Source organism: Kogia breviceps, chromosome 14, assembly GCF_026419965.1.
Source record: "Kogia breviceps isolate mKogBre1 chromosome 14, mKogBre1 haplotype 1, whole genome shotgun sequence".
NCBI lineage: Eukaryota > Metazoa > Chordata > Mammalia > Artiodactyla > Physeteridae > Kogia > Kogia breviceps.
This window is the reverse complement of record NC_081323.1, coordinates 89,260,970-89,274,137: the sequence shown is the minus strand read 5'-3', so window position 1 is coordinate 89,274,137 and position 13,168 is coordinate 89,260,970. Positions and strand designations below refer to the sequence as shown.

General features: G+C 54.2%; 1 protein-coding gene across 2 annotated transcripts in view; it reads right to left on the bottom strand.

The window, feature by feature from the left end:
• Window positions 1–13,002, bottom strand: part of IQCE (IQ motif containing E) — a 38,881-nt gene extending 25,879 nt beyond the window's left edge. The window contains exons 1-5 of one of the 2 annotated variants that reach the window (XM_067012732.1): window positions 12,663–13,002; window positions 6,090–6,137; window positions 4,989–5,034; window positions 2,469–2,597; window positions 648–718 (exon numbers count right to left, since the gene is read on the bottom strand). In XM_067012732.1, coding sequence (XP_066868833.1) covers window positions 648–718; window positions 2,469–2,597; window positions 4,989–5,034; window positions 6,090–6,137; window positions 12,663–12,698 — 330 coding nt within the window. In that variant the 5' untranslated portion in view covers window positions 12,699–13,002. The remainder of the gene's footprint in view (window positions 1–647; window positions 719–2,468; window positions 2,598–4,988; window positions 5,035–6,089; window positions 6,138–12,662) is intronic. The other variant, XM_067012733.1, reaches the window with a different exon arrangement.
• Between the last annotated feature and the right edge of the window lie 166 nt (window positions 13,003–13,168).

The window sequence follows — 13,168 nt, the reverse complement described above, 5'->3', positions numbered from 1 at the left end:
TCGTCTGTCCAGCGGCACAAGAACATGTGTGGCTGCTAAAGACCGCTGTGGTGTAGCGGTGACCACGGTGACGCAGATGAGGATGACGTCACTTACTGCGGTGCAGTTTGTGCCTTAGGGAACGGGTGGCACATGACCTCGATGGAAATCCTGGTTCTGCTACTGGTTAACCTTGGATAGACGACTCACCTCTCTGAGTCTCAAGCCTCTGACCTATACCTCTTGGGGCCCTGTGGACATCAACTGAGACCAGGCCCGTGAAATGCCCTGAACACCAGAGAATTATGCAGGCGGGAAGTTACGGATAAGAGTAACACCAAAAGACCGAGGTCATAAGGCCGAGTCTCAGGGCGCAGAGGGACTGCGGTTAATCCAGTCCTCCCCGAGCGCTGTCCACCGTGGGGGCTGGAGAAGCAGGGCGCGGGGGGCCCTCACCGCTGTCCGGGCCCCTCCCACAGCGGGTCCCAGGCCCTCCGCGAGCCAGTGTCGCCCAGCTGCTCAGGTGCCGGGCCAGGGTTGAAACTCAGCTGTCACGCTACGGCTCCTATTCTTCCCACATGACACATCCCAGCGCGGGGGTAACTTTCCATCCACGTTACCAAGGGCTTTCCCGCTTAAAGTCAACAGAGGACAGAGGGAAACACTACCTTCTTCAGCTCAATGATCTCGTCATACATGTCCTCCTTCTCTCTGTAGACAGGGGTCCCAGGAACATAACCTGCAGGGAGACACACAACCCTCTGAAAAGACTGTCTGCAAAGCAGAAGGAATTCTTGGCCATACCTTAAGGGAAACCTGGAGGTTAATGAAATTTTTTTTTTTTTTTACTTCTTTCCCCAGAAGTAAGGAAACCAAAACCGGTATTGATACAGAAAGAAGAAGCAAGAGAAAACTAAAAGATGTGACCACGGGGCTTAATTATAGAAAAAGGATGAACGGAGGGAGTCAAAAGGAGAAGTGCTGCCTTTAGACTTTAAACAGCAAACAGATAAAAAGGCAAACAAAAACAATCGTGGCCATGTCACCACGCAGAGGACAGCAGCCAGTCCGATGTCTAACGGCAGGTACAGTGTGCGCTGCTCTCTGCTTCCGTGTGAGACCCCTGGCGGGTCAGGACTCTGAAACACGGCAGCCGGAGACAGCGCTGCCCGCTAGCAGTGCGGCAAGGTGGCCATCTCTGGCACCAGGACAAGGTTCCTCTGTGCCTCCCACGGGGCCAGGGCCGACAAGGAAAGCGGTCAAGCTGAGGGGGGAGGCACGTGGGTAACACCAGACAGGAGGACAGAAACATGGAAACCAACCGATTCTTTTTGGTGAGATTTGGCTTGTTGTTTTTTTTTTTGCAGTACGCGGGCCTCACTGCTGTGGCCTCTCCTGCCGCGGAGCACAGGCTCCGGACGCGCAGGCTCAGCGGCCACGGCTCACGGGCCCAGCCGCTCCGCGGCACGTGGGATCCTCCCGGACCGGGGCACGAACCCGCGTCCCCCGCATCGGCAGGCGGACTCCCAACCACCGCGCCACCAGGGAAGCCCCAGATCTGGGGTTTTTATTATCTCTGCAGTTTTCATTTCTGAGATTGTTTATGCAACAAATTTAAATACAACTCCAAGTTTAGGGAGATATGCACCGCTGAAGGCCGGGACGATGTCTCTGTCCACATCGGGGCAGCTGCTTTCTAGGAGGGCAGGATGGACTTTCAGGGGCCACTGTCCCCAGGACACCCTGACGGAGGGCGCCCCAGATCTCACTGTGTCAGGGCACACCCACCGGTCCCCATGTGCCCTTCCGCTCTGCTCGGCCTCAGTCGCGGCCACGCCGCCGTCCACGTGCTCACCGTGGCTGCCAGAACGCCTGAGGTTTGACCTCTTCGTTCTTTCAGCTTCGGTCAGATAGTCAGGGGTGCTGTTGGGGGGGGGTGTTGGTCCATGCACGCTCCAAGGTGAGCTCTGATTTCAGGGCTGGGGTCAGGCTTCCTGGTTTCAACGTGCATGCATTTAACAGGACAGGTACCGGCAGAGACAACGTAAGGCGCTGCCTCCGACAATCAGTCTTCAGGGTTGAAGAACGCTTAGGGAGACCAGCGGTGTGCGAGAAACGCCCAGCCACCGGCCGCACAACCAACAAAGCCCTGCCGTGCGGCGCCTGCCCGCTCCCGCGGCGTGCGTATCCCCGGCACACCCGATCCCGAGCGGCCGGTGTGACACGGGGCAGCGCACACAACTCCTCAAGCCACAGGGGCAGCTCCGACACACGGCTGCCCGCAGCGCCCAGACAAGCCCAGACCCGGGCGGCAAACGTCAGGAACCGCGCCGCGTGCTGCGTAAGAGCCGCGAGCGCGATGTCTTCGAGAAGGTGGAAAACAGCGCGGCCCGAGCGAGTCGTATTCAACGCTCTGCGCCAAGCCACCACCCGAGGTTTCTAAGACGCTCCTCTTGAGCGGGAAGGGCTTCTCCCGGGCGACCACATACCTTGCTTTGAGCTTCCCAGACACAGCTGCTGGGGGGTCAAGGACATCCGGCCCCCGAGAGGCACGCTGCCCGCTGTCCTCAGGGACCTCCAGGAGGCCACTTTTCTCGGCTTAGAGTGATAAGGTGACCCTACAAAGCCAACGTGTGGTTTTAGAGGTGCAAAGTATCAACGCCCGCCCAACATATGTGCTTCAGAGAGACAAAAATGATAAAGCAAAATAGTCACAAGGGCAGGACAACCCCAGATGGACACATTCTGACAAAAAATTAAAACTATAGTTATGATTCGTAGGGATACTTACGTTTGTTTTTTACTTTTTATTATAGAGAAGTAATGGGACATTTATTTTAAAATATGAATCTAAAATTCTACCAATATTACAGTACTTAGTTTCCCATTCAATTTTTTCCGATGCATATGTTATTTTTATACAGTTGAAGTCACAGCGAACACACAATTTTGTATCCTTTATACTTAACACTGTAAATATTTTTTCACGTTGCTGTCAATACATAGCCTGCAAGTAATAATATTTAGAACTTGATAGGTAAAACGGCTAGAAGAAATGAGAGAAAAATTCGATTTTTCCAGGGCATTTTTGATTTTGTCATCAAAACAACGGAAAGGTTTTAAAATTATATTTTAATCTGGAACCTTACCTCTGATTATGTGAAGTATGGAGATTATGCAAACTTATGCAAAACCAAGCTATTCATAAAACATGCTTATATTTCTTAATGACCAAAGAAATTTCTATCTGTAGAAGGTCCTGGGATTCTAAATCTAATACATTTAATTTTTAAAATTTCTAAGCTCTTTCCATGGCTTCAGGATTTATGGAAAATTCCCCATTATTGTTTAGGGTGAAGGAGTAAAGACACTTTGGACCCTGAGGCATTTCCACTCATCCAGGACCACTGCGCTCCACTTCCAGGATATTTGGAAGGCCTTCCAAACATTAGACACGCATTTAAGTGCTCATTTATGAAGGTAAATTAGTGATCGGAAAAACCCCACAGACGACATTTCCCTCCTAAACGTATGGGATCGATCGATAAGTAGTAAGGATTCCCAAACATGTACGCCTATGGATAGAGCTGCGAAGGAAGAAGAAAAAAGGCAGCAGGGGGTGGAAAGGTGTGGCATGGAAGGACTGGAGACTGGCCGCCCACCCTGCCCTCCCCGGAGCGCTGTGAGGCCCCCAAAACCTCAGAGCGTGGGTAGCTGCAAACCCACGTGGCCCCGGACTGGGCAGTGAAGAGAACCACTTATGAAGTGAACGAGACAGGCGTGACTCCTTCCGTCACGGCCCGGAAATCAGACAGGCGCACACCTATTAAGGGAGCGTTAGGAGGGCGGGCTGGGGGTGTCCCAGGGAGGGGACACAGAGCGTCCTATCGCGGTGTCCGTGTTGCCTGAGCAAGGGGCCTGGGGCCACAGCCCTGGTGCGGGGCCCGGCGGCAGGCATGGCCGCACGGCGGGGGGCGGGCAGGGGCAGAGCCACTGAGGGACAGCACACCTCTTTGGGGCTTTTCATGCTTTGGGGGCCCTGGCCATCCTAAATTACGTGAAACACAGTCGAGATAAAAGTAATTTGATGGCCAGCATTTTCAACTCTTGAAGTGCTTGACTTCCAGCAAGAATAATGAGAGACGTCTCACATTTACCTTAGGCGCTTTCTAGGCAAGAAGGACTGAAACAAAATGGTCTGACACGAGAAGGTTTAAAACACAGACACCCATACTTTCACTTCATATCACTTCTCAATTTTCTCCACAGAAGGAGAGCCAGGACCTCCAAAATCCAAATTGCTAGATGGTTTCTTTCTAATGCTCGTATGTGTTTGTAATATAAAGCATGCTTTCTTCTCTTTGCAGGAATTTATCTTTCTCCTTATGTTGTTCCTCGGCTAATATGAAAGTTCACTTGTATTCTCTGAGTGTGTCACATATAAGATGGTATGTTTCAAATACTTATGTATGTGAGAAATGTAAGCATACACACATAGATAGTGAGTCAGGCAAGGCCGCAGGCTTGTGGACAGCAAAAGGAAGCCAACCTAGGATTCACAAAGGCCTCGGGAAACAGAAAATTCAGCATAGCACCCAGATGAACAGCTTTGTGTCTCGAGGAATAAATCCCGCCTTTTCTTCACTTTGGCAGCGCTGGGAAGCGTATGGCGACTTGAGAAAGAGAACATGAGAGGCCGAGAAGCACTGTGTGTGTGGGAGGGAGGAGGGGGGCTCCATGGGACAGTGAGAGCTCAGGACCTCAGTCCTGGCTGGGCCTCCTCCCACCGGGACGCCTGCAGGGGGCGGGGGCCCCGGGAGTGAGCGCCTGAGGTCTCAACACGAAACGGAGCCAAGTGGCAGAAAGGTCGTGCCTCAGTGGCCCTAAGGGTTCAGAGAAGAAGGCGCTCCTGATCTCCCTCGCAGGACGCTGGGCAAGGAGGGCTTCCCCCCACCATTTTCGGAGTTAAACTCTGGAAACTTGGGGGACGGGGGCCTGGTCATACTTACTCGCTGATGTAGGGGGAGGTTTGTGGAAACTTTTCCTTTTCGCTTTCTGAAAGAAAGCACAAACCATGGAAAGCAGACTGAGCCTTCCCCAGCAGCCCCAACGGTCCCAACCGGGAAGCCCCGGTGTGCGCAGGGTGGGCGGGGGCGGTGGATTAACTGGCCAAAGCAGAGTGCAATCAAAGGAGGGAACGGAGCACGGGGAGGCGCCCCCAGACACAGGAGCAGCAGCCCAGCAGAGACGGAGGCGTGTGCGGACTCAGATCCGCCCTGGAGGTACCGCCAGCTGTCCCCACGCCACCCTGGAGCCCGGGGGCGTGACCGTCCGTCCGCAGGGGCCGCTCAGCAAGGTGAAACCTGAGAGTGAGGCGGAGGGGAAGGTGCCGCCCGCCTGGAACCCGGGGGCCCCTTCCACGCCTTCTTCCCCATCTGCTTCACAGCGACAGAGGTTCCCACTTACTTCCCTGCCCGTGGGAACACTGAAGTGCTCCGTGCAGGCTGACTTTCCCCCAGGGGATTGGCCCCAGTCCCTCCTCCTCCCGGGAGCATCTGGGGCCTGTGCCCTTAGGGGCGTGGAGGGAACACTCTTAGCTCTGCGGGGGTCCTGCGCCTCAGACAACAGGCCCAGGACGCTGCCCCTGGAGTCCCCAGGGCTGCGGTGGGACGTGCTGGGGCCACCTTCCCCCGGGGCTACGTGCTGTGGTTAGGCTAGAATTTATCTGCTGGGAGGCGAGCACCTGCCAAGGCCTCCGAGGGCATCACGGAGCTCTGCTCCCCGCCCGCCACCCCCGTTACGTGTCAGGATTGGGGGGCTGGGGGCGGGGGGAGTGCAGGCCAAAAGCAGATGCAGGATAGGAACCTGCATCATCAGCCTCAAAAGTACTCAGCTCGCGACTAACTTCTGGGTAAAAGTTTTAAAATTATAATCTAAGTTATTCAAATCCACCTGAGGGTTTGGAGCTTTTCAAACTCGGAGCAGCATTTGGAATTTGTGATGGGGCGGTAAACGGGGAGGCCGCGTGTGCATAACGTGGAAAGGGAAACCCGGGCAGCCACGCCTCCCCTGCCCTGCACTCACCCGCGCCTCCCCTGCCCTGCACTCACCGTCTCTGAGTCAGAGTCGAAGGTTATTGCAGACAGGCTGTCATCTCCCTGGAGGAAGAGAGGCAAACAGCGAAAGCTTCAGGCGCCAGCTTGGCTCCACAGTCACCCTGACAGAGTGGGCGCGGCCGGGCCGGGCCGTGCTGCGGCCCGCAGAGCCCCCATCCAACTCAGAGCACCCGTCTACAACACTCACAGCAGAAGCAGCCAGTCCGTCCCGTCGCATCCGAAGGGACAGGTGGTGACACAGAACAAAACTCTGCTGGCCCCACCCCTCTGGGTGGTCACAAACCACCGAGGTGGGATAGGAGGGTGGGAGGGAGGGAGACGCAAGAGGGAAGAGATATGGGAACATATGTATATGTATAACTGACTCACTTTGCTATAAAGCAGAAACTAACACACTATTGCAAAGCACTTATAGTCCGATAAAGATGTTTAAAAAAAAACAAAAACAAAAACAAAACCAAAAAAAACCCAAAACTCTGCTGGCAGGGCTGCTCCAGGCTTGTCAGTCTAGTGACACCATCTCCACAGAATTGACAAACGCTTCTTTTTTTTAAAAATTTAATTGAAGTATGGTTGGTTTACAATACTGTGTCAGTTTCAGCTGTACAGCAGTGATTCAGTTACATATATACATATTTCAGATTCTTTTCATTATAGGCTATTACAGGATACTGAATATAGTTCCCTGAGCTACACAGTAAATCCCTGTTGTTTATCTATTTTATATACAGTAGCGTGTATCTGTTAATCCCATACTCCTAATATATCCCTCCCCCAACGAGCGGTTCTTGATAAAAGTATTTCATCTTCGTATCAAAGCACAAGGAACCTGTGACTGCATCCTGGTGAGAACAAATCAAAGTCGTTCACGTATCCATCAGTACACGAGTTATTTGGGCGTATAGAGGTTCCTACCTTCTGATTCCAGGGATCTGCCCAGGCCCAGGGAGTAAAATAAAATCTCAACTAACATCAGCACCAGCATGTCAAGGAGAAAAGGGAACTTTCCCAAGAGAATGATGCATCTGTGTTAACACACTTACTCAGGTTTAAACCCGACACAGAGAGAAAGCAGAACAATTTCTAAAATCCCTTCACCATACCGTACAGGCGACCTAAAATGCTGATACTGAAGTGAGGACTGCAGATGCCCCTATTATGAGCCAATAATGCCGTATCTGGGTGGCGGTGTGGTTACGTTTCAGCGAGCTGTCTGGAGCGTAGCTGAGTCCATGGGGTGCTGTAGCGGGACTGGACTGCGTTCTGGAAAGCACGCAACAATTTGCAACAATTCTGCTAGCCGCTTGAACTCTTACTAGAAACGTACGGCCGCACAATCACACGGACGGGGGCAGCTGTAACAGGGGGCACCCTTCCGGTGCGCGCCTCTTAAACAAGGAGAGTCCAGCGGAAGGGCGCAGAGGGACTGGATTCGGGGAACGAGGGGAAGGTAGTGCGTTCCAAACAAAGAGAATCTTAAAAAAATCAGCCACTGACTTAGTTTTTTGATGTCTTTAAGCAGGTGACATTTTAAGGTATAAATAGCAAACGATAGTTACAAAGTTTTCATGGAACCAAGCATATGGAAATGCTGTGCAAAATTGAGGCAGGGAAGGCAGGGAACTGGTATACATACGAAGTAGGAGATCAAGAAAGCCAGGCAAAAGCTCAGTCTTAGTGCCCCGCATCACAAAGGACAGCCCACCAACCACGAAGGTGAGTTGCTAACAACTGCATAGAAAAGTAGCAATACTCTCTTTTGGGAATACTTGTCCTTATTCTTTGTCGCGAATAAAGTCTCGAAAACGCTTTAAGGACCCGCAGTCTCTACGAGGGGACGAGGTCATGTGTGTGGTGAACACAGTGAAGTGGCCTCTGTCTTCATAGGTGGGCTCACCCCCACCGTCACCCCCCCCCCAAACTCTGCTACCCTCCACCCCGCCGCTCAGAAGGAGCCAAACAAGCAAAATGTAAGTGTCTGAAATCATCGAACAGCCCAAGATCCACCCCGTCAGTCAGCAGCGTGAAAGAGACCACACACAGTAGTTAAAAAAAAAAACACACAAAAGAGCATGTTGACGGCCGAGTCGTTCTTCCTTCTCCAAGTGTGATCCGCGAGCCGCCACGCATTCCTACACGAGATCGCATTCGCGAGTCAGGAATCCGCGGGGCGGCGAGGCGGGCCATGCCCCTCAGCCCTCTGCATCTCAGCTCCCTCGTCGACAAGGAGGACACGTTCTCCTACCAGGATTTTTAAAGCATCAAACATACACTAATTAAAACACTGGGGACAAAAGACATGGTGTCCAGAAAGAGATGCAGGAACACGCGGGGATTTAGTATATATACGGTAAAAGCGGGGAAGGAATGCATTCACCCAGGAGGCATCTTCCAGAACGGTGGGGTGAGGAGCTCGGAAGGCCCTCTCCTCAACACACAGCCCTTTAACAGAAGAAGCCACGAAACTAATCAATCTTTTGCAGTTCCTGGAAACTGACCTAAAAGCACACAGCTACGGAGAAAAATTCGTTCAAAAAAAATCTAGTAAATCCAGGGAAGAACGTGGAGAGCCAGGGGCACCCCTCAGCTCCCCGGCTCCATCTGAGAAGGGACTCCAGAGAGCTCTCCTCCAGGCGGGTGCAGTCAACACAACAGGGGTGGTGGTGGATCCCCTGCCCCCAGCTCCCACAAGTAGGGTGTAAGCTCTACCCCAGAGGCGGCAGGCTAAGACTTGCCCTGTGCTTGCAGGGCCGAGGGTCCAGGCAGGGAGAGGCAGGCCCAGAAGGAGTGTCACTCCGGGGAAACACTGCGCTGTCCCTGCTGTGCGGTGGCCCAGAGGTCCTCCCCAAAGGGAGACGCAGGACCACAGCTGTGCCGAGGGGACTGACTGTATTTGCACCAGAGAGTGGAGAATCCCACGCCTCCCTGATCCCATTGCCGAGTGGAAGACGATGTGGGGAGCGATTCCCAGGCCCCCAGCTCCAGGGTCACGCAGCAGAGAGCTCACTGGCTGAGCACCCAGAAGGTGAGGAGCCCAGAGCGCCCCCCTGAGGCCGCAGTCGGCCCCAAGGCTCAGGGAGGCTGCTGGCAAGCGGTGCAGCGCGTCTGCCAGAGCGGGCTCGGGCCGACGCAGGCACAGTCCCCACGCTGCACCCACAGCAGCCAAAGGGCGCGAGCCCTGGCGGTGCTGGGGCTTCGGCGCAACTGCTGACCGAACCCTGGCTGAATGATACGCTACCCTGACCCAAGAGCGGACTCCAGGAAGCCAGGCTTCAAAGTACAATGACAGACATCCCCGGAGGTCCGGAGAACCACACGCATGTCCAAGGTTGCCCTCTCAGGAGAGACGGGAGACGGAAAACCCATATGCGCTAGTTCCCCGTTGCACGTGGGCAAAAATGCACCCCCCTGAACTGTGACAGCAGCCCACACGCACACACGCGCACGCGCACGCGCACAACTCAATGGTCAAGGGCAAAAATCTGACCGGCCCAGGGGGTGAAACACAGCCTCTGAGCAACAAGTGGCTTCGAAACAGAGGCCGCGCGGCGCGGGGAGATGGACTTCACACAGCTCAGCCAAGTCACTCAGCACGTAAACGAGCGACGGAGCAAACCACGTCTACCCCGTGGGGAGGAGTGGCTGTAATATGTTATCTAAATGTCTAGTTTTCAACAAAAAATGATGAGACACACAGAGAAACAGGAAAGTGCGACCAATATACAGGGGGAAAGAGCAGGCAATAGAAACTGCTTTTGAAGGGCCCAGATGACGGAGCTGGCGGACGAAGGCTTCTAGAGCAGGGAGAGCCGTAGAGCAGGGAACAGAGAATCGTAAAGTGGCAAACGCCCTGTAAATGCTCTTATTATCTTGCTCTAGAAACTGTGAGCCCTTTTAGAAGCGTTGGCCCTTAAATCACCAGGGACCACGCCCAGGCTCCGCTTCACCCCTGTGGCCCTGCCCTGGCCAGCGGGGCCCCGCTCACGGCCACGGCACAGTGGGCTCCCTGGCTCCGCGGTAAGTGCTCTGTGGAGTTCGCGAGCAAAAGCCCAGGGGCGGCTGTGTCCCAGGGGACTCGGGGGCTTGGACAGACTGACAGTGCCTGTTCACAGGAGGTTCTTGTCTGGTTGGGAACAGAGGTAAGCTCAGCAGAGAAATTGCCAGTTCGCCTGGGTCAAGGGCGGCGAGTCTCCTAAATGCCCAGAGAGCCCTGCCCCAGCCTCTTCCACAGACTGGGGTCCTGGAGACCAAGGGCACTGGGGCTCAGCTTGTCTTTGTGTCCTCATCGGCCGGCATGTAGAAGGGGGCTTAACAAACGCTTCCATGTGCAAGAACGTTTAAAGCAGCATTGTTTCTAACAGCACAAACGTGAAAACAGGAGAGTAAAAATGGGCTTCCCTGGTGGCGCAGTGGTTAAGAATCCGCCTGCCAATGCACGGGACACGGGTTCGAGCCCTGGTCCGGGAAGATCCCACGTGCCGCGGAGCAACTAAGCCTGTGCGCCACAACTACGAAGCCTGCGCTCTAGAGCCTGAGCTCGGCAACAAGAGAAGCCACCGGAATGAGAAGTCCTCGGACCGGCCCCCGCTCGCCGCAGCTAGGGAAAGCCCGCGTGCAGCAACGAAGACCCAATGCAGCCAAAGATAAATGTAAATAAAATAAATAAATTTTAAAAATAAAAAGAGTAAAAGCAAGGAAAGGGAGAGTTAAAATAGGGGTATCCTATTAGGTTAGCGTTTTTATTTTTTAAAAATATTATCTTTCCATTTTTGCACGAGTAATATTGTCGAGATTATTTATTTATTTATTTAGGCCACGCCACATGGCAGGCGCGATCTCAGTTCCCCCACCAGGGATCAAATCCGTGCCCCCTGCAGTGGAAGCACGGAGTCTTAACCACTGGACCGCCAGGGAAGTCCCACGTTAGAGTTTAAAAAAAATTTTTGTTTAAACTGAAGTAGAGTTGATTTTCAATGTTGTGTTAGTTTCAGGTGTACAGCAAAGTGATTCAGTTATATGTATATATATATATAAAGTTAGAATTTTAAAAATCATGTTTTTGAAAATGTGTGGATATGGGAAGATGCTAGGAATAAATGAAATGGCAAAGGTTATAAAGCAATATAAATATGATCTCAAGTTTTAAAAAGCATATGAAAAGAAAAGGATGCATTGGGCTTCCCTGGTGGCGCAGTGGTTGAGAGTCCGCCTGCCGATGCGGGGGACACGGGTTCGTGCCCTGGTCCGGGAAGATCCCACATGCCGCGGAGCGACTGAGCCCGTGAGCCATGGCCGCCAGGCCTGCGCGTCCGGAGCCTGTGCTCCGCAACGGGAGAGGCCACAGCAGTGAGAGGCCCGCATACCGCAAAAAAAAAAAAAAACAAAGAAAAGAAAAGGATGCATTGAAAAAAAAACCAGAAGGAAATACACCAAATATTAACTGTGGTTTTCTGTAGGCAGTTAGATTATGCGTAATTGATTTTCTTTACTGGGCATGAATAACTTTTATAATCACAATATGAGAAGTTGAAGGAGCAGTAACTGAGGCCACCGTAGATGGGCAGGCCTTCCAGCTAAGGCAGGACTTGGTGCCTTGAGGGACAAGTAGGAAACTTCAGCAGCCCCAGTGGCAGCAGCACTGAGCCCCTGCTTGGGGTGAGCTCTGTACAGCCATGCTGGGTACTGCCATCTCTGGGAGAAGGAAGCAAAGTGAGCCAAGTTCCCTTTGTCTGAAGCCCTCCAAAGGCTGCCCACTGTGGCCTGAATAAATTCAAACTCCGTGCATGGCCTGCAAGGCTCTCCATGGTCAGGCCCATGGCTCCCTTCCATCCACACCCATGCCCTTGAGGAGATCCCAGCAAGCTTTCTTTCAGGCCCTGGAACCACTGCACTTTCCCACCCCAGGACCTTTGCACCTGCTGGTCCCACTGCTCTCTGATCTTTACCAGACTGCCTCCTTCTCATCAGTGATATCAGGACACTCCAACTTCTCAGAGTGGCTGTTCCTGGCACCCAGTCTAAAGCAGCCTCCCCAATCCACCTCCATTACATGGGCTGTTTTATTTTCTGCAGCGCGCTTTCCACTTTCTGACTTGATGGACATGATCTGTTTTTTACCTTGTTCTCCCCCACCCCACCCCACGCCACTGGAATGCAGTTTATTCATCTACAATGATGTCTCCAGCAGAGAAACACTAGGTAAACCAAGTCCCCCGCCCTGGAGGCACGGGGTGGGCGGACACTTACGCAGTGAGCTCTGTCACCCGGCGGGCCGCGGTCGCTGGCTCGGCACGGGCCCGGCTTCGCAGGCGCCGAGCAGCGAGGGCGCAGTGTCCGGGAGGGCTTCCTGGAAGCGACGGCCCGTGCAAGGACGAGCGGGGGACTAGAGGCGGCTGGAGACTGGGCGAGGGGCGGCGACGCCCGGCCAGCCGCACGTGGGCAGGGGCCGGAGGCCCGCTCTTATGCGGTAACAATAATGGCAGCTGTCACCGGCGGTCGCCGGCCCTGCGCCCCCTTCCTCCAGCCCGCGCCCCGGCGAGGGGAGGAAGTCAGGGCCTCCGCGCTTACCGTCTCCGAGGCCGGCTCCCCGGTGCTCAGGGACATGGCGGCGGCGCTGCCCGATCGCCCCTAGGCGCTGCGGGTACGGCAGTCCGATTCTGGGGCTCCGCCGAGCGCCTGGCTGCCAGCAGCCTCGGGGCCTGCCAGCGCGCCCGCCGCGACCCCGCTGCCATGGCAACCGCGCGGGCCCCAGAGTCCCGGATGTGGCCGGCGCCCCGCGAGGCGGGCGACCGTAAGCGTGCTCGGGGAGCCCCTGCGGGTCGACAGGCTGCGCGCCCAGAGTGTGGGGCGGAGAGCGAGGCGGAGCTGGAACAGGCTAGCCGCCGCCGAGGCTGTAATGCGAACCTGTGCACTAGTCACCAGACCCGGATATTCATATTTATTAGGTTAATGTTGAAAGGGACAAGGGGCTTCGGCGGTGTCCAGTCTTCCAGCTCTGAACGCCTGGCATTCAGAAAACCATCTTCCTGATCTCGGTACCTTAGGCTCGAGGGTTCTGATGTAGCCACAGGACA